The 18,911-nt window shown below is 69.8% G+C and overlaps 1 protein-coding gene across 1 annotated transcript; it reads left to right on the top strand.

Moving 5' to 3' along the window:
- Positions 1-173: 173 nt before the first annotated feature.
- CHLRE_12g537671v5 (uncharacterized protein) lies at positions 174-18,909 on the top strand. Its single transcript, XM_043068684.1, has 27 exons — positions 174-496; positions 900-1,000; positions 1,109-1,213; positions 1,339-1,375; positions 1,774-1,911; positions 2,055-2,158; positions 2,335-2,908; positions 3,085-3,235; positions 3,512-3,989; positions 4,182-4,406; positions 4,716-5,331; positions 5,515-5,692; positions 5,902-6,040; positions 6,386-6,701; positions 7,022-7,087; positions 7,281-7,607; positions 7,823-7,969; positions 8,186-8,509; positions 8,700-8,975; positions 9,179-9,367; positions 9,576-10,230; positions 10,451-11,229; positions 11,612-11,734; positions 12,171-12,539; positions 13,040-13,213; positions 13,483-13,635; positions 13,923-18,909. The coding sequence occupies exons 2-27, from the start codon at positions 906-908 to the stop codon at positions 18,165-18,167; spliced, it is 10,983 nt and encodes a 3,660-aa protein (XP_042918779.1). The 5' UTR covers positions 174-496; positions 900-905; the 3' UTR covers positions 18,168-18,909.
- The last annotated feature ends 2 nt before the right edge of the window (positions 18,910-18,911 follow it).

Genomic DNA, 18,911 nt, shown 5'->3' with positions numbered 1-18,911 from the left:
ATGAAAAGACTCTAGATGGGTCTCTAAAGACGTCGATGGAATGCCAGATCGAATACGAGTCCGGGTGGTGGCCCGCAAGGATGGCCTAAGAAGGATGCCCAGAGATGCAGTGCGGGCATGTGCGATTAGTCCTAAACTTAGCTACATAGTTACAGCCATGGCACACGATTAGAATTTTAGCGGAGGTTGACGCGACGAAAGGCCGCAAGGGGCGCCAAGAATCCGGCCCATGCAGCCAATGCACGGCGAGGGCGCAGTTCGGTTCAGACTGTCAACGCGGGCGTAGCAATACGGCGCTCGCACGGGCTGACTGCTTCACATTGCGCATGTTTCTGTGACCCGACATTGACGCCTGCAGTCGAGCTTACAATTAATACTGCATAGCCGGGCCTTGGCGCTCTCTAGGCCTTGCCTCAACTGACACACCAGCTGGTTAGCATAGTGGAATGGAGCCGAGCTCGGTTGCAGTCGCTTGAGCGTGGTCTTCCAGTGCTTGGTGAGTGGCTTGTGCTCGGGAGGCACATTTGGGGGAGACTGGCACCCCAATGCGACTGGCAAACACGCATATGTCACAAATTAAAAGCCTTCAGGGAGATTAGCGCGAGTTCGGGCACGCTCAGGTTCACAGGAGTTGACTCGTAGCACAGGGCTTTCCTGCTGCTCCTGACACCATTATGGATATTTAGTACATAGATTCGATGGTTTAAGCGGGGCAGGAGGGCCAGATGTGGTGTCGGCTCCTCACGCACTCCAATAGACCTGTTTCGCCCTTTGCTGTACCTTGCCTTACTGCGCATGCCTGTTACTTTAGGTCCATGTAGTCATGTCATTATGGACTTGAAATATGCTGAGCTCGCTGCGTCGTTATCTCGCTCAATCGTGCGCGCCCTTGCACACAGGCCAAAATGTCGGCCGCTCCGCATGTCGAGGGCGATGAGGAGATGCATGAGAATGACGCGCTAGAGGCGCTGGGCGCATTGGCAAGCGTGGCGGTGGCCAGGTGTGCCACAAGGGCTGACTTCGCGCGCAACCGCTGCCCGTCGCGAAACAGGCGCCGGTTAGATTTTTCGTTATTCTGACGCAACACGCTTTTCATCTTGCAATGCAGCCGGGAAGCTCACCTCCGCGAGGGCGGGGCGACCCAAGGTCCGGCACACATTGTCGCTATCGACGCCAGCCGCATCCGGTCCGCACCGCGGTCTGAGATTCAGAAGTGAGTGTGGCTGTCCTATGTGCAATTGGCGCCTATGTCCCTCGAAGACGTCCGTTGACCCGAAGCCGGGCGTTTCGGGGCTTCGAGCTGCGCTGAACCCTTTGTTCACTGTGCCACCCATGCAGATGGGTGCAGTGCCAGAAGTGCTCAAAGTGGCGCAAGGCAAGTGTTTAGGATGGGGTTGCACGGGGGGCGGGGACCTGGTGGGGCGGTAGGTAAGTCCGTGGCGGGTTGCACTCATTCGACTTGGATGCTTGGATACACGGGAGGGCCGTGTTCATCTCCAGAAGCTTCGGAGTGACTGAAATGTGTGATGGGATGGGGTGTTGAGCCGGCCCGGGACTGTGGAGCCGGGCAGGGTGGAGTCGAGGGGCCAGGTTACAACTCCCATTCTGCTTGGCACGGAGTTATATACAGGCGTGGTGCCCTCAATTGCAATACATGCATGAATTCGCTCAGGAATACTTTATAACCCTGTGAGACAGTCTGCTTACTTCGCCGATGCAAGCTCGCTTTCGCACCGCTGTTGTGATCGCTGTTGCCATGTCTATTTATTACAGGTGCCATTTCACCTTAAGGACGATGATATACCCGAGGACTGGCACTGCGCACAAAACATATGGGACCCTCGGCATTCGTCGTGCGGCGCGCCGCAAGCGCTGTCGAGCGAAGAGGTTGAGGAGGTCCTCGCGCAGCAGGTTGGCTTGAGGTCGTAGTTGATTCTGCTAAAGGGCAAGAGGTTTGTGACCCGTGTGGAGCGGTTTGTCAACGAGGTGGCGACTCCATGTGCGTGTCACCCGTGTTGAAGTTGGAAATATGTCGCTTGCTCCCTGTCGCACAGCATCACGAGCTGCTCCAGCAGCAACACCAACACGACGCACAATACGAGGAGGCTGCCGCGCCCGAGCCCGCGTACGATGAGCCCGGATATGACGAGGCGGACTGGTGCGTACCACACTGCGTGCCGTGCCATTGCCCCCGGCTCTCCTGCAAACGCACAGGCTAACTTCCTGTTCGTTCGTCGGTTGTTACTGGACGCTGCATCACCAACATATGTCGTTACCCTCTGGACTGGCGTTTTGACACCTGCCTTGATGGCCATCGTGTCTTCCGCCATCCAGGGATGAGGACTACGACGATGACGACATGGGTGATGACGACGACGACGGCCGCCGCCGCAAGTTCGGCCGCGGCAAGCTCAAGCGCGCTGGCTCGGATGCCCTGCCGGGCATGCCCAGCCCCGGCCGCCGCGGTGGCCGTGGCGGCCGCGTGGGCGGGCGCGGCGGCCGCGGCCTGGCGCCGCGCGGCGGGCGCGGCAGCCGCGGTGGGCGTGGCGCCAGCCGCGGCGGCCGCGGTGGGCGTGGCAGTGCCGCCGCCATGGCTCGCAGCCGCTCCGGCGGCCGCGCCTTTGGGCGCGGCGTGCGCGGCATGAGCGAAGCGGCTGAAGCTCTGCTGGGCATGGGCGGAGCCGACGACATGTACGGCGACGGCGACGGCATGGGCGGCGGCGGCGGCGGGGGCGGCATGATGATGGTGGACCCCATGACGGGCGTGGAGACGGCGGTGGTGCTGCAGCGGCCCGAGTTTCCCTACCCGCGCGACACGCTGCGCCCCGGGCGGGTGGTGTGGGCCAAGGTGGAGGGGCACGACTGGTGGCCCGCCAAGATCGTGCGCCGCCGCGCCGTGCCGCGCGAGGTGCGGCCCTGTTATGCGGCGCGCCTGCCTGGGGGCGGGAATCTGCCACTTCCGGTCACTTCCAACCTAGAGGAAAGGGATAGTGAAGCATAGGCTGGTACTCGCTGCCTTGACTATGCCAACGACCCTGACTCGTGCCTGGTCATGTCGCCGCCATTCCGTGTTGTTTCGCCCAGGTGGGTCCCCCGCCCGGTGGCCACGCCAGCGTGCTGCTGTACATCCCTGTGGTGTTCTTCACCACCAAGGGCATCCCAGGCGAGGTGGAGGAGCGCCTGGACACGGCGGCCGGCATCGTGGCGGCCAGCATGCGCGCGCTGGGCATGGCAGGTATGTTAAGAAAGAAAAAGCCCGCCCAACGAGGGCACCGGAGTTACTTGGTGTGTGTGTGTGTGTGTGTGTGTGTGTGTGTGTGTGTGTGTGTGTGTGTGTGTGTGTGTGTGTGTGTGTGTGTGTGTGTGTGTGGGTGACGACAAAGGACGGCATGCGACAAGCGGATCAGGGGCAAGGGTGCTGCCAGCTTTGTCAGCGGATGGCTGGTTAGCGGTAGCGGGGGTAAATGTGCGCGTCCAGCGGTTGACGCGTGTGGTCTCTGCTGCACACCAGGCGCGGGTGGCGAGGAGGAGCCGGCGCCCGAGGACGAGGAGGCCGAGTACGCCTGGCTGCCGCTGGACTGCATCAAGCCCTTCAAGGTGGGCGACGTCAGCGGCAACGGCGGCGACGCCACCGCGCCCATCGACGCCAACCTCAAAACCTCCATCGCCCACGCCGAGGCGGCCATGCGCACCGCGGACGGCGGCGGCGTCGCCGCCGCCGCTGCAGCTGCCGGCGGCGGCGCCGCTGGCCTTGACGGCATCGTGCCCAAGCTGGAGACGGATGAGGAGCTGCTGGGCAACGGGTCGCGGGGCCTGGGCGGGGAGGATGACTTCCAGTCCGACTCGGACGGCGGCTGGGGAGCGCCCGTCACCTTCCAGGCGGCGGCGGCGGTGCGCGGCTTCCGTGGGCGCGGTCGGGGCCGTGGGCGGGGCGGCCGCCGCGGCCGCGGCGGGCGGCGTGGGCGCGGCCGGCGCGGCATCATGGCCAGGTGCGTGTCGGCGGTGGGGCTGGCTGGGGCTGCGTTACGAGACGGAAGGGCCATGTAGGCGAAGTCGAATCGGTGCTGACTCGCTTCTTGCTTCCAGCTTTGACACACACACGACCCTTGACTGCATGCATGAACTTACGGAGGGCCGGTTGTTGGTGTCCACGCCCACCCACCCGCCATGGGCTTGCACAGGGGCAGCGACGAGGAGGATGAGATGATGGACGACCTGGACGCCGGCCTCATGGGGCCGCCTGGGGCCGCTGGCGTGGGGCCGGGCGGGCTGATGGACCCCTACGGCCTGGCGGGCGGCGCCGGCGGCGCAGGCGGGCTGGCGGCGCCCGCCGCGCCCAAGTCCATCGTGGAGGCCATCTACGGCTGGCGATACCCGCTGAGCGAGGAGCAGAAGACGCAGGAGCGGTGTGTGCGGGCGCTGCTGGGGTTGGGGAGGGAGGGAAGTTCATTCCAACCCGCTAAGTACACAGGCGCTGCTAGGGTTGGGAAGGGATGGGGCGGGACCGCAGGGGACGCCGGGGTGGGGGCCAATGGGGCCGAGAGCCCTTGGGCTGCGAGGGAAAGGACAGGGTGGCAGTTAATGGTGGCTGCGGGGTAACGCGCACAAATGCGGCCCTGGTGGCCATAGCAGGGACGGATTCCGGGCTCGGCCGATTTTGAGCGGGTACAGAGGCACCGACACCCACCTCATCCCCCTTTGTTTCCGCTCCGCAGCGACCGGCAGCGGCAGCTGGAGCAGGAGCGGCACCGCATCCTGGACCGCCTGCGCAAGGCCGGAGGCAACAACGCCGAGGCAGTGGCGGAGGCGGTGGCGGAGGCCGCAGCCGTGGCCGCCTCGGCGGCGGCCGCCAGCAAGGCCGCGGCGGCGGCGGCTGCCGCCGCGGGCGGCGCTGCCGGCCGCGACCGCGCCGCCACTGACGAGGCGGACGCCGCCGCCGCGCTGCTGGGGTTTGGTGGCGACGACGCCGAGGCGGCGGCGGCGGCGGCGGGCCCAGGCGCGCCCATTGTGGGCCTGGACGGCGCTAGCGTCGCTGCGGGCCTGGACCCTGCGGCGGCCGCTGCGCTGGACCGGGAGCCGGAGTACCTGGTGAAGTGGGCGCACCGCAGCCACATCCACAACGAGTGGATCAAGGAGAGTGTGCTGATGGGCCTGGCGCGGCGCAAGCTGCTCAACTTCAAGAAGCGCAACGGCGACAAGCCCTGCAACAGCGTGGACGAGCGCTGGACCAAGCCGGAGCGGTTCGTGTCGCGGCGGCCGTCGCCCACCGGGCCGGGCTGGGAGGTGCTCATCAAGTGGACGGCGCTGGGCTATGAGCAGGCCACCTGGGAGGTGCGTTTTGCGGTGCTGAGGGTCCGCCGAGGTGCCGGGCGCGGGTTCCGGGGACGTCAGGGGCTGTAGGAAATGCAGGTGAGGGTGAGGGTGCAACCGGGCATGGGGTGAGCTATGAAGCACCAAGTACGTCTATGCCCCGCACCTACTTCTCCTCCGATGTTGGTGCTGGTGTTGCTGCAGGCCGAGGGCACCAAGCTGCTGCTGCAGCCCGAGTACGTGGCGCTGCACACCGCCATGTGGGCGCGCTGCAAGCGGGCGCTGTGGAAGGCGTCCCGCGCCGCGTCCGATGCCGCCGCCGAGGCGCGCGCCGCCGCCACCGCCCTTGCCGAGTACGACGAGCAGCCCAGCTGGGTGACCGGTGAGAGTGAGGCGCTGCAGGGAGAGTGGGAGCTGCGGTCAGGGGAGCTAGAGTCTGTTGGCAGGACCTGCTGTGAAAACCTGAACGTCTGGAAGGTCGGGACTGTGTACCTTCCTGCCAGCTACTTGCCATCCTCTCTCACCTTCCCACCTCCTCTGGCACCGCCTCACCACGCGCCTGTCACCCCCTCATCACGCGCTGTGCTGCAGGCGGCGAGCTGCAGCCCCACCAGCTGGCGGCCGTGAACTGGCTGCGGCGCATGTGGGCGGCGGGCAAGCACGCCATCCTGGCGGACGACATGGGGCTGGGCAAGACAGCCACCGTCATCACCTTCCTGCAGAGCCTTATGTAAGGGAGGGTTGTAGATACCGGCCCAGACTAAACCGAACCCAAGGGGGGGGGGCAGTTGTCACTACCAGCCCCAGCTGGGGAGGAGGGGCTTGGTTAGCGTTATGAGCTGGGGAGGGCGAATGAATGACGGCGTTGGCAGCATGGAAGGGGAAGGCATCATCCAATGTACGGCGCCACCCTGACCCTGTACCACCCCATTGCGCGTCGGCCCTTGTGATGTAATCAGTCGGATATCCGTGAGCGGCTGTACCCCTGGACGTCGACACTCCCATCTTCATTACACACCATTCGCATGAACGGCTACTTAAACCCACCCCGTTTTGTCCTTACGCAAACCTGCAGTCACGAGTTCAAGGTGACGGGGCCGCTGCTGGTGGTGGTGCCGCAATCCATGCTGGAGTTCTGGGAGGGCGACTGGCAGTTCTGGGCCGCAGCCCCCGCCGGCCCCGACCCCGCAGCCCAGCCCCACGGCAGCAGGGACGCCTCCGCGGCCGCCGCCGCCTCCGCTGCCGCCGCCGCCGCCGGCATCAACATGGTGCTGTACACGGGCAACAGCGCGGCGCGGGCGCTGGTGGCGGATCAGGAGCTGTGGCTGGCGCCGGCCTCGCTGGACCGCAAGGGCAGCGTGGGCCGCGGCCGGGAGGACTGCCCCAGCAAGGTGCGGGGGCGGGGGACGCAGTGGGTGGGGGACGCAGTGGGTGGGGGACGCAGTGGGTGGGGGACGCAGTGGGTGGGGGACGCAGTGGGTGGGCGGCGCGATGGGCGCGTAGATGCATGCGCGTGGAAGCATGGGCGCGTAGCAGCGTGGGTGCGTAGCAGTATGGGGATTTGGAGGGTGGAACGGTCGTATCCACCGCTTCTATGGGGGTGGCTGGGCTGAGGTTGATGCTGAGGCTGGGCTCGGTTTGGAGTTCGGGAGGCTTGTTGTGGTCGTGCCAACTTGCTGAATGGTGCTATCTTGCCTTGTGCTGGCCGCAGGTGGCCAAGGCGGATGTGGTGATTGCGGGCTACGAGAGCGTCATGAACGACCTGCAGGCGCTCAAGGTGGGCAAGGGTGTAAGGACAAGACGGGCGGGATACAAGGCGGCCTAACCGGACCTTCGGGCTATTGCGCGGCGGAAGTGGGCCAACCAAAACGCATGATGCGGTAGTGCCGTCTACTGTCGCGCCACGCTGGCGCCGAAGCGCTTCTCGCGCCCCCTCTCCCTCCCTTGGCGCTTTCCTGCCGCCCGCGCAGGTGCTGCCGTGGGAGGCCATCGTGGTGGACCTGCGCCAGCGCGGCCGCGGCGTCACCGGCCGCGCCAGCGGCGCCCTCTCCGAGCTGGGCGGCCGCCACCGCGTGCTGCTCATGGGCTCCAACCCCGCGGCCGCGCCCGCGGACGAGGTGGTGGGCTTCGCGCAGCTCATCCGCCCCGACCTGCAGCCCTACGACCCAGACGACTACGCGCCCGCGCCGCCCACCGAGCCGCAGCGCGCGCGGCTGGCGGAGGCGCTGGAGTCGCGCTGCTGCCGCCGCATCGGGCGCGACGTGGTGCGCAACGTGACGGCGCGGCGCGAGGTGCAGGTGCGCCCGGGGGCGGCTGGGGCTGGAGCCGGAAATGGGGCTGAGGCTGGGGCTCGGGCGGGAGGGGAGCCGGGGGTTGCGGGCAGAGATGGAATCCGGTGTGGCTGCCGTCGTATAATATCAGCTCGTCCACGCGCAATGCAATCCTTCTTAGGATTAGCTATCATCTCTCGCCCTGCCCGCCCGCCTGCTACTGCCCTGCCGCTGCCGCTCAGATTCCTGTGGACCTGGCTGAGGCTCAGGCTGAGGCCTACCGGGCGCTGCTGGTGCGCAGCTACGAGGTGCTGGCCGACCCGCGCCCGCCCCGACACGGCGGCCACAGGGCGGCGCTGCTCAAACAGATCTGCAACGAGCTGCGCAAGGTGGGCTGCAGAGGGCGGGGGGGACTGTGGAGTGGAGGGAACGTGGGCGTGGGGGGCAGAGGACTGCCGGTCGTCGGGGACGGGAAAGGCACCACAGCACAATTGGGGTGTGGCCAACGAGGCCGGTGTGTGACTGATGTTGCTTATTGGCTCACTCGGGCTGGTTCTTTCTCCTCTGACCCTGACTCTGACCCTTGCCCTGGTACGCACGTGTAGGTGTGCCACCACCCGCACCTCATCGACGACGTGAAGGCGGAGCTGGCGCAGCAGGCGAGCGCGGAGCCCGCAGCCGGCGACGCCGCCGCCGCCGCCCCGGCCTCCGCCGACGCGCAGGCGGACGCCGCAAACGCCTCTTCCGCTTCTGCAGCTGGCGGCGACGCGGCTGCCGCCGCCGCTGCTGCTGCTGGTGCGCCTGCGGCGCCTGGCGTGGGGCTGGCGGCGCTGCTGGGCGCCTCCAACAAGCTGGTGGTGCTGGACCGCATGCTGCGCCAGCTGGCGGCCAGGGGCCAGCGCGTCATTGTGCTGTCGCAGTCGGCCAAGGTGGGGCGGGGGAGGAGGGGGGAGTGCAGCCTTGCGACGATGCGGGAGAGGGGACTGCTAGGCGACTGCACGTTACCCAGACTAGCACTTCTGCCTGCGTTTCCTTGTTTCTGCAAGGCCCCGCTCCTCTTGATGAGCACTCATCCGCAACCCCATCAACCTCCTCCCCACCCCATCAACCCCCTTCCAGACCCTGGACGTGCTGGAGCAGTACGCCAGCCGCGCCTTTGGCCCCGGCGCCGCCGTGCGCATCGACTCCTCCACGCCCTCCGCCGCCCGTCACGCCACCATCGCCGCCTTCAACGCGGCGGTGTCGCGCGCCGACGCCGCCAACGGCCCTGCCGCCGACGCCGCGCCCTTCCTGGTGCTCATGACCACTCGCTCCTTCGGGCTGGGCACCAACCTGCCGGCCGTCAGCGCCGCCGTCATCTTTGACAGCGACTGGCACCCGCGCCTGGACATGCAGGTGGGTGTGGGTGTGGGTGCGGGTGTGCAGGGGCGGGCTGCAGGCGCTCACTGCGCCTACGCGCACGTGCACGCCGCGACACGCATCCTTGTACCCAGCCTTGCATCCCATCCCTCAAGCAGCGCTCCTAGTACTGCTTTGAACCCCAACATAGCGCCTCAACTCCGAAGTAAACAAAGCGAACGCCGACACTTCCGGCGCAGGCCCTGCGGCGCGCCTACCGCCTGGGCGAGTCGGGCCGCCTGGCCGTGTACCGCCTGTATGCGCGCGGCACGGTGGAGGAGCGGCTGCTGACGCTGGCGGAGCGCCGCCATGCCGGCCGCGGCCTGGAGGTGGTGTTCCAGGGGCCGGGGGCCGGCACCGGCGGCGTGGGGCGAGGCAGCGGCGCCAAGGTGCGGCGCGGGCGCGGGCGCGGGCGCGGGGAGAGGGCGCCGGCGCGGGCGTTGGCGCGGGCGCGGGCTGGTGGTGTGTAGGGAGTAGGGGATGGGGACCACACATCGGTGGGGGTTGGTCGGTAGCGATTATACATTTGGTGAGAGTGCAAAAGGCTGGTGTTGATGTTGCTGCCCCTTCGCTCCTCGTCCTGCTGCTGCTCGGCAGGTGCTGGAGGAGGCGCTCAAGTGGGGCGCCGCGCACCTGTTCCGCGGGGGGACCGCGGGCGGCGCAGACGCCGACATGATGGAGGCGGCGGACGCCGCGGGCGGCGGCAGGCGGCGGCAGGAGCGCGGCACCTACAGCGAGGAGCAGGTTCGCGCCATCCTGGACGTCGGCCACGCCGCCTGCTGCGCCGACCCCGCCGCCGCGGCCGCCGACCCGGCAGCGGCGGCGCTGGCCGCCGCCGCGGACGCGGCGGCCGCCGACGGCGGCGCCGCAGGCGCCGCCAGCCCAGGCGGCGGAGCCGCCGGGCCCGGCCCGGGCGTGTCTCTGGGCCCGGGCTTGGAGCTTGTGACGCTGCGCAGCTGGGGGGATGTGGACAAGCGGGTGGAGGACGACGTTCCCTCGCCCAGCGACGAGGCCGAGGACGATTTGCTGGCCGATGAGAAGGCCGACGACGTGGACGGCGCCGGCGACGACGACGCGCACGCGGACGGCTACGGCGACGGCGCGTCGGCGTTTGCCGGCGCGGCGGGGGGCGGCGCGGGCACGCCGGGCGGCAGCATGGCCAACGCGGCGTTCTGGGGCGGGCTGCTGCGGGAGCGGTACGAGTCGCAGCGCAAGGAGGAGGAGGCGGCGCACGAGCTGGACGCGGCGCAGGGTGCGTGCGGCCCGCTGGGTTGGGTTGGATTGGGGCTGGAGGCGCGTAGACGGGGTTTGGCCTTGCACGGAGGCGCCAAGCGGGCCGACTTTTAGTGGGCCTGCTGAACTTGCTGCTGCTTGTAAAATCAGCGTTTGTTACCCATTCGGGCACGTTGCGCTGTTGCACCTGTGTCACTGTGTGCCGCACTCCCGCTGCTTTGTGTTTGTGCACCCCGCAGGCGGCGGCGGGGGGCGGCGCGGCGGCGGCGGCGGCGCCGACCTGGACCGCGACGACCTGTTGCTTGCGGACGAGCCGGGCGACCTGGGCGGCGACCTTGACGACGAGGCGGACGACGAGACCTACAAGCCCAGCCGGGGCCCGGGGTCCATGAGCCTGGCGCCGCAGGACAGCTACGACGAGGGCGGCGGCGGGGGCGGCGCGGGAGGCGGCGGAGGCGGAGGCAGGGGCCGCGGCCGCGGCCGGCGCGGGCGCGGCGGGTTCGGTGTGGGGCGCGGCGGGCGCGGGAGAGGGCGCGGCCGCAACCGGGTGGACCATGACGCGGACGACGGCGGCTACGGCGCCGCCGGGGACCGCGCCGGCGGCGCCGCCGGCAACTACATGGCCATGGACGACCGGCCCTTCAAGCGGCGGCGGCGCGGCCCGGGCGCCGGCGGCAGCGTCAGCGCCGACGACGGCGGCGGCGCAGCCGCCGGCGGCGGCGCCGGCGGCGCCGTGGGCAGCGACGCCACGGCGCCGGCGCGGGTGCGTGAGGTTCTGCTGCGCGAGGTGGGGCGCATGGAGGCCGTGAAGCGGGCCATTGGCGACGCCGCCAGCCCCGAGTACGCGGTGGCGCAGCGCAGCTACGCGCGGCTGAAGGAGGTGGCGGCGGAGCTGGAGCTGCCGCCCGGCGGCGCGGCGGCGGCGGAGGCGGCGGCGGCCATCAGCGACATGGCCTGCCAGGTGGCCGACATCCTGGTCATGATGCGGCAGGAGGACGAGCCGCCCTCCGACTTCCAGGTGCGGGCTTGCAGAGGGTGTTGGGTCGGTGTTTTTGGTCTTGGTTGGGGTGTTGGTGGTGCTGGTGGAACATGTCAACATGCCCAGGAAACCAAGGCGCGCTAGCTTCCTGGGCGCAGTGTTCCAGCTGCAGTACACCTGGTCCCGCTATTTGAATCTCGCTGATCGGCACCATGGGGGTGGTGGTGATCAGCGCTATTCAGGTAGCGGGACCAGGTGTACTGCAGCCGGAACACTGCCAGGAAGGAGGGGGAGGCTGGGTGGGAGAAGCGGTGTGGGGCGGATTAGCCTTGGAGACCGATTGCTTTGGGTTAGTTTGGGCTGGCATAGTTTGGGCTGGCTTAGTTACACCCCCACCCCCACCCACCCCCCACCCCTGCAGGACTACACGCTGGTGGCCATCATCGCAGTGGCGGCGCACCTGGTCAAGGTGGGCATGGGTGAGGACTACGGCCTCAGGCGGCTGGGCGAGCGCTACGGACACGACCTGTCGGCGCTGGACCAGGTGGGCAAGCAGGGGGGGGGGAGGGGGGGGTTGACTTTAAACCACTCCCGTAAGGAAACAGTCGCGCTGCAAGGAGAAACTGCAGGGGAGGGGGGAGAGATGGTTGGAGAAGCGGTACAGAGGATGCACGGAAGACTGCAGACGGAGTCGTCGAGAGGGGGGGAGGGAGGAGCGGGGAACGCGGTGGGAAGGGCGAGGGGGAGGGGCACGGGGAGGGGCAGGGGAAAGGGTCTGGGGCTGTTTGGCAAGGCAGGAAACAGGGCAGGGTGGAGTCATCGTACGCGGAGGAAAAGTTCCGCCTGCACAACCCCTCAACAACTCACCAGCACCTCCTCTCACCCCCTGCTTCCTCACTTCTTAATTAATCATGAATGTAACCCCCAACCCCCCAACTACCGTATCATGAATGCACCCACCCACCCACCCACCCCCCCAGGTGTTCTGGCACATCCTGACTCGCCTCAGCTACTACCGCGAGCTGCACGTCAAGAGCAGCACCCACCTGGCCACCGACATCACCCTCACAGCAGACGAGTACGCGGCGCTCATGTCCGCAACAGGCGGCGCAGGCGGCGCAGCCGTCGCCGCGCGCATCGGCGCCGCCGCAGGCGGCGCCAGCGCCGGCGGAGCCGGCGCGGGCGCGGGCGCGCGCGGCACGGAGGGCGGCGGCGGGGCGGCGGGCGGCGCGGGCGCGCCTGCTGCTGCTGCTGCGGCGGCGGCGGCGGCTGCGACGCAGGTGGTGAGCGAGGTGGATTCGTTCTCGTCGCGCCTCAGCGCCATCCTGCAGTCGGACGTCACCAACCAGGTGTGTGGGTGTGGGCTTGGGTGTGGGCGTGGGTGTTCTTGTTGGGAGGGTGGTGCTGGGCATGTTGAGGATGGGAAGTCAGGAGCCCTTTTGCCAGGGTGTCCGGGTGTTAGGCGTACGTTGCGGGAGAAAGCCGCACAGCATGCACATGGCAGCTCGGCCCGAGGATTATCTACAATCACACACACCTTTTCGATAATCTGAGCCAATGCGCTTTGATTACCCATTTCTGCAAATATGAGGGCCGATGCACGCACACGCAACCACTCCGCCGCCCCCTCCATGCGCCCCCCTTTCACACACCAGCCGTGCCTCCTTCCTCCCTCCTCCCGACCACCCCCCACCACTTCTCTGTACCAATCTTTTCCACTTCTCGCCACCCCCACCCCGCCTTCACATCTTTAATTATCATGAATGTAACCCATGTCGTCTTCACTAACCAACAGTTGTATTCCCCTCCCCTCTCCCCCCACCCCCCACCCGCCTCCGCCCGCTCGCAGCTGGTGTACGCGCAGGTGGCGGCTGAGAACATCCCGCTGGGGCCGCTGGGCACCCTGATGCCGCTGCTGCAGATGGCGGGCGTGCTGAACGACCCCAACATGAAGACGGTGCTCAAGAGCACGCGCGAGTGCCAGGAGAACCTGGTGGTGCTGGACCGCACACACAGCATCAAGGTGCGGGCGGGCGAGGGGGGGAGAGAAGAGGGAGGGTCGCAAGGTTAAAACGTTGGGAACAGGACACTGGCGAGGGGGCCGAGGGGGGAGGCGGGTCTTGTCATCAGCATCCGTGAGTGGAGATTGGGGAGGGAACGAGGGGTAAACCAAAGAAGGGCGGGAGGGGAGGAGTGCAGGTTGGTTGGCAACCACCGGACTGTCGGCATGTCAGACACTGAGACACCCGTACACCATCAATCATGCACTCCCCCTTCCACGTCCCGCTACAGGTCCAGCAGATCCAGAAGGAGTACCAGGACTTCATGGAGAAGGTGCGCGCCAAGGCGCAGACCGCCATCGACACCGCCAACCGCGACTACCAGAACGCCAAGGCCGTGCTCACGCAGCGCATGAACCTGTACATCGAGTACCTGCAGAGCCAGGTGCGCGGCCCCCGCCCCCGGCGTAGTGTTTGCAATGTTGTAACCTTGCAACCCTCCGCTTTGCTAAAGCTAAATGTGGTGGGTCTGGTGGTGGGGTGATGTAGGGTGTTGGTGGGGGTCCGGTTCCGGTGGGCCTGCGCCATTGCTGCACAACCCTGGTCGCAAAGAGGCATTATACACCGTGCCGTGAGCCACGCGAGATATAAATTGGCCGGACATAACTTTGTTTTGAACCCGTCTGACCACTTCCTTTATTAATCACGAATGTCACCCACCCCAACCCACAGGTGCCGCTGCAGCGGCTGGGCGAGGTGGCGCAGGCGCTGCAGCGCTCGGCGCAGCAGGCCCAGGCCACGTCCGCGCAGCAGCAGCAGGCCGCCGCGGCCGTGGCGGCGGTGGCAGCCGCCGCGGCGGGCGCCAGCGCGGGCGGCCACGCGGCGGCGGCCAGCCAGCACGCCGCGCTGGCGGCGGCGGCGGCCGCCGCAGCGGGCCTGACGCCGGAGATGCAGGCGGCGGCGGAGAAGGCTTTGTCGTCGACGGCGGGCGCGTCGCCTGTGGGCGTGGACCCGACCACGGCTCTGGCGGCAATTGCGGCGGCCATGCAGGGCGCGGCGGCGGCGGGCAACGGCACCGCCACCACCGCGGCCGCGGCGGCGGCGGGGCTGCTCGGCCTGGGGCCGCTGGGCGCGCTCGACGTGAGCAGCACCTCAGCGGCGGGGGCGGGAGCGGGAGGGGCGGCGGCAGGGGCGGCGGCGGGTGCGCAGGCCGCGGGCGGTGACGCGGTGATGACGGACGCCAACCCCTCGGCCGCCGCCGCCGCCAGCCAGTCCCCGGCGCACGGCGCAGGCCAGCACCCGGCCGCGTCGGGCGCTGGGGCTGGGCAACAGCAGGCCGCAGGCACCACCAGCCCCACCGGCGGCGCGGCAGCGCCGCCGGCCTCGGCCGCCGCTGCCGCCTCCGCGGCGGCGGCGGCGCACGCCGCTGACACGCGCGCCGCCGCCGCCGCCCTGGCGGCGGCCATTGCCGCCAGCCCGCTGGCGACGCTGGAGCAGCTGCTGACGGCGCTGGCGACCAAGCAGCTGGCCATGGAGCAGATCCCCGAGCCCTACCGCTCGCAGCTGCTGACGCTGACGGGCGGGCGGCCCATCGTGCCCTACCTGGAGCAGCTGGTGGCGGCGGGCCAGGCCAGCACCATCCCCGCCCTGGCTGCGGCGCTGGCGGCCAACACCGCCGTCACCGGCACCGCGGCGGCGGCGGCCGGGTACCGCGGCTCGGCGCCGGGCACGGCGCCAGCGGCCGCTGCCGCGGCCGCCCCTGCAGGTCCGGCCGCTGCGGCTGCAGCACCGGCTGCGCCGGCAGCGGCGGCGCCGGCTGCGGCCCCCACCGCCGCCGTGACGGCGCCGACGTCCAACGGCCCGCACGCGGCGACGCCGGCGCACCCGCCGACAGCCTCTGCCCCTGCGCCCGCGGCGGCAGCCGCTGCCGTCGCCGGCAAGTCGGGCTCACCAACAGCCCCCGGCCAGCACGCAGCAGCACACCCAGTGGCGGCGGCGGCGGCAAACGCCGCCGCATCGGGCCTCCCGTCAGGGGCCATGCTGGTGCAGTCACAGCCCGTGGCCCGCCGCTCCCTCAGTGGCGGCAGCGCCAAGGCACCGGCCGCTGCCGGTGGCGCTCCGTCCGTGTCATCTGCACCCGGTGCCACCTCGGCCGCCGCCGCCAAGCACCCGCACCCACACCCGCACCCGCAGCACCCCGCCGTCACACCCCAGCCCGCGGCGCACGCCGCTCCCGCTGCCGACGCGTCCGCGGCGGCCGCCGCGCACCCGGCTGCAGGGCCCACGCCCGCTGGCGCCGCGGCTGGCGCCGCGCCCGCCGCCTCCCCCGCATCCGCGGCCGCCCAGGCCACCGGCGCAGCCGGCACTGCTGCTGCCGCCGCCGCCGCGCCCTCCGGCTCCTACCCCGCCGGCGTGCCTGTGTCCACTGCTTCGTCCTACCAGCACCTAATGGTCCAGCAGTCGCACGTGATGCAGCGCGCCAGCGGGCCGCCGCCGCCCGGCATGCCCGGCGTGCCCCGCCAGGCGTCCATGCCCACGCCCACCCAGCCGGGCTCGGGGCACAGCGCCGGCGGCGGCGGCGGCGGCCACGGCAGCTCGCCGCACCCGCAGCACGCGCCGCCGGCGGGCGCCGCCATGGCGCCGGCTGCCACCGGCGGGTCCGGGGCGTCACACGCCGACGCGCACCTGCACGCGGCGCAGCAGGGGCAGCTGCAGCAGCAGCCGTCGGGCGCAGGCGCGGGCGCCGCACTTGCGGGCGCGCGCAGTGCCTCGCCGCCTGCGCCGGACCACACCGCAGCACCGCAGCAGCACCGCAGCGTCTCGCCGCCGGCGGCGGGCGCTGACCCCGCGGCAGCGGCTGCGCAGCAGCAGCACGCGGCGGCGGTCGCGGCGGCTGCGGCGGCGGCCGCTGCGGCGGCTGTGAAGGCTGGCAGCCGCAGTACAAGCCCTGTGCCTGCTGGGCATGCGCCGACTGCGGCGCCGAGCGCAGCCGCCGCCGCGGCCCAGCACCACCACCACCACCACCCGTACGCCCGCGCGTCCTCACCGGTAGCGGCCCACCTGGCAGCCCCGGCCGTGCAGCATCGGGAGCTGGCACCGCAGGCGCAGCACGCACACGCGGCCGCCGCTACGGCGCCCGAGCCGGCGCAGGTTGTGGGGCATGCGGCGCCGGCTCCCGCGCCCGCACACCCACAGGAGGCGGCTGCGCCGGTGCCGGAGGCGGTGCCCGCGCCCGTCCATGTGGTGGAGGCGGTGCCGGCCGCTTACGGCGCCACGGACACACACATGCAGGACGTCCACCCGCACCATGCCCCTGCTCTCCATCAAGAGCCCGCAGCCCATGCAGAGCCGCCGGCGGAGCCGCAGCAGCCGCTCCAGCAGCCCGCCGCAGCAGAGGCGGCACCGGCAGCAGCTCATGTGGGCGTGGACGCTGCGCAGGCGATGCCGGTGCTGCAGCCGGAGGCGGCAGTAGGGATGTCTGCACCGGCGCCGGAGCAAGTTGGGCTGGAGGGACTGGCGGCGCTTCCTGGCGCGGACGCGATGGCGATGGCGATGATGCAGGCCGCCTATGAGCAGGCGGCGGCCGCCGCGCATCAGCAGCAGGCGGCGCTGGAGGCGGCGCAGCAGCAGGTGGCGGCTGCGGAGGCGCACCTGCACATGCAGCAGCAACAGCAGGACCACGTCGGGCAGGAGCAGGCGGCGGGCGTGGAGGCGGCGGCGGCGGCGGAGCCGCAAGCGACGGCCGCGCACGACGCGGTGGCGCCGTCAATGCAGCAGCCGGGCGCCGCCGCAGAGGCGGCGGCTGCTCAGCAGCATGCGGCGGCAGCAACTGAGCCGCCAGCACCGGTGGAGCCCACCGTGGACGCCGAGGCAGCAGCAGCCGCTGCAGCAGCAGCAGCAGCGCTCTACGCGCAGCAACAGCAGCATGCATATGAGCAGGCGGCGGCAGCCGCCGCCGCAGCTGCTGCAGCAGCCGCGGCCTCTGCCGCAGGGACAGCGCCGGCGCAGGACGCAAGCGCTGTGGCACCTGCGCCCGCGCCAGAACAGCAGCAGCACGCGGCGACCGCTGCTCAGCCGGCCACGGATGAGCAGCAGGCGGCCGCTGCGGCGGCGGCTGCGATGGACCCTGCGGCGCTAGCCGCTGCTGCGGCGGCCGCGGCGGCGGCTGGGCTGCAGCTGCCCGCGGACATGCAGGCGGCGGCGGCGAAGGCGCTGGCGGACGCGGCGGCGGCCTCGCAGTCAGCGGCGGCGACGGGCGCGGCCGGCGACGCGGCGGTAGCGGCGGCCGTGGCGCAGATGGACCCGCAGCAGCTGCAGCAGTACCAGCAGCTGCAGCACGAGTACGAGCAGCAGTACCTGGCGGCGCAGCAGGCGGCGGCGGCGGCGGCCGCCGCCGCGGCGGCAGCCGCCGTCGGCGCGCCGCCGGCAGCGGACTTGGCCGCGGCGGGCGCGGCGCCGGCTGCTGGCGGCACTGCAGCTGACGCCTCAGCAGCGGCGGCGGCGCAGCAGCAGCAGCAGCTGTACCAGCAGCAACAGCAGCAGTACGCGGCGCAGTACGCCGCGGCAATGGCGGCGGCCGCCGCCAACCCCGCCACTGCGGCCCACCAGGCGGCAGCGGTGCCGTACGGGTATGACCCGGCGGCGTACGCGGCGGCAGCGGCGGCCGCCGCTGGCCAGGGCTACGGCGCCGCCGCCGGTTACGGCGCACCCGCAGCCATGATGGCGGCGCATCACCCGTACGGCACACAGCCGGCGGCGGCGGCGGCCTACCCGTCGGCGGCGTACGGCGCGGCGGCGGCGGGCGGCGACGCCGCGGCGCTGATGGCGGCGTACCAGTGGCAGCAGCAGCAGGCGGCCGCGGCGGCGGCGGCGGCTGGCCAGGCGGGTGGCGTGGATGCAGCGGCTTGGGCCGCGTGGGCGGCGCAGCAGGCGGCGGCGCAACAGGGCCAGCCGCCGGCGGCGCAACCGCCCGCCTGAAGCTGGCAACACAGCGCGTTATGAGGAGATGGCAGGAGGCGGCTCGATGGGTCGGCATTGATAGTTAGGGTATGGGTTACGTGCTTTACTCCGAGGAATGTTGGAAATAACTCCAATGACCGGGCCGCATGGAACCGGCGTATGTGAGCAAGCCCGCTACGGCAGTGGTTGTGGCCGACCTCCAAATGAGCCTCGCTGACGCGGCCGAAGCCGTGGGCTGAGTGGAGTGCCGCACTAGGCAAATTAGCAAAGTAAGCGCAACTGAATGCGTGTGGGGTATGTGGCTGGTTAATGATGCGGCGGGCCAATGTGCCTGCTTGACTTTGGGATAGCCTGCGCGTTTGTGTGTTACCGTAGTACTGTTGACGCGGCCTGGAGACGTGGGGCGGTGGCCAGTAGCCGGCTGGGGGCGCGATGCCGTCGTACTGGGGTTGGACGTGACACTGGGCGACTAGCGTGTGTGCATACGGTATTCGGCTCTGTGCGTGTGTGTTGTTTGGTACGGCATCATCAGTGCATGCGTGTGGACTGACTTGGGCGCTACTGGTGATAAGGACATGAAGGGGCAGACACGGCACGCCCCATTACTGGCACTCAGCCTGTGGAGCGGTGCACGTGACTTCAAGAGGCAATGCGCAAACCCCATTCAATGCTCTTACACGGCGAGGGAGGCAGTCGGGAGGTGCGCCCCCCCCCCCCCCCCCAAACTGCCAGCGCGCCATGCAACCCGTTTCCAGCGTTGAC

This window comes from Chlamydomonas reinhardtii, chromosome 12, assembly GCF_000002595.2.
Source record: "Chlamydomonas reinhardtii strain CC-503 cw92 mt+ chromosome 12, whole genome shotgun sequence".
NCBI lineage: Eukaryota > Viridiplantae > Chlorophyta > Chlorophyceae > Chlamydomonadales > Chlamydomonadaceae > Chlamydomonas > Chlamydomonas reinhardtii.
This window is presented reverse-complemented; position numbering and strand designations above follow the sequence as displayed.

Excerpts from the sequence above, each read along its gene's own strand:
- CHLRE_12g537671v5 (XM_043068684.1), top strand. The coding sequence starts at position 906 with ATGTCGGCCGCTCCGCATGTCGAGGGCGATGAGGAGATGCATGAGAAT. Across the intron at positions 3,236-3,511 it reads GCGCGCGCTGGGCATGGCAG|GCGCGGGTGGCGAGGAGGAG; the intron begins GTATGTTAAGAA and ends GCTGCACACCAG. Across the intron at positions 6,702-7,021 it reads GGGAGGACTGCCCCAGCAAG|GTGGCCAAGGCGGATGTGGT; the intron begins GTGCGGGGGCGG and ends TGCTGGCCGCAG.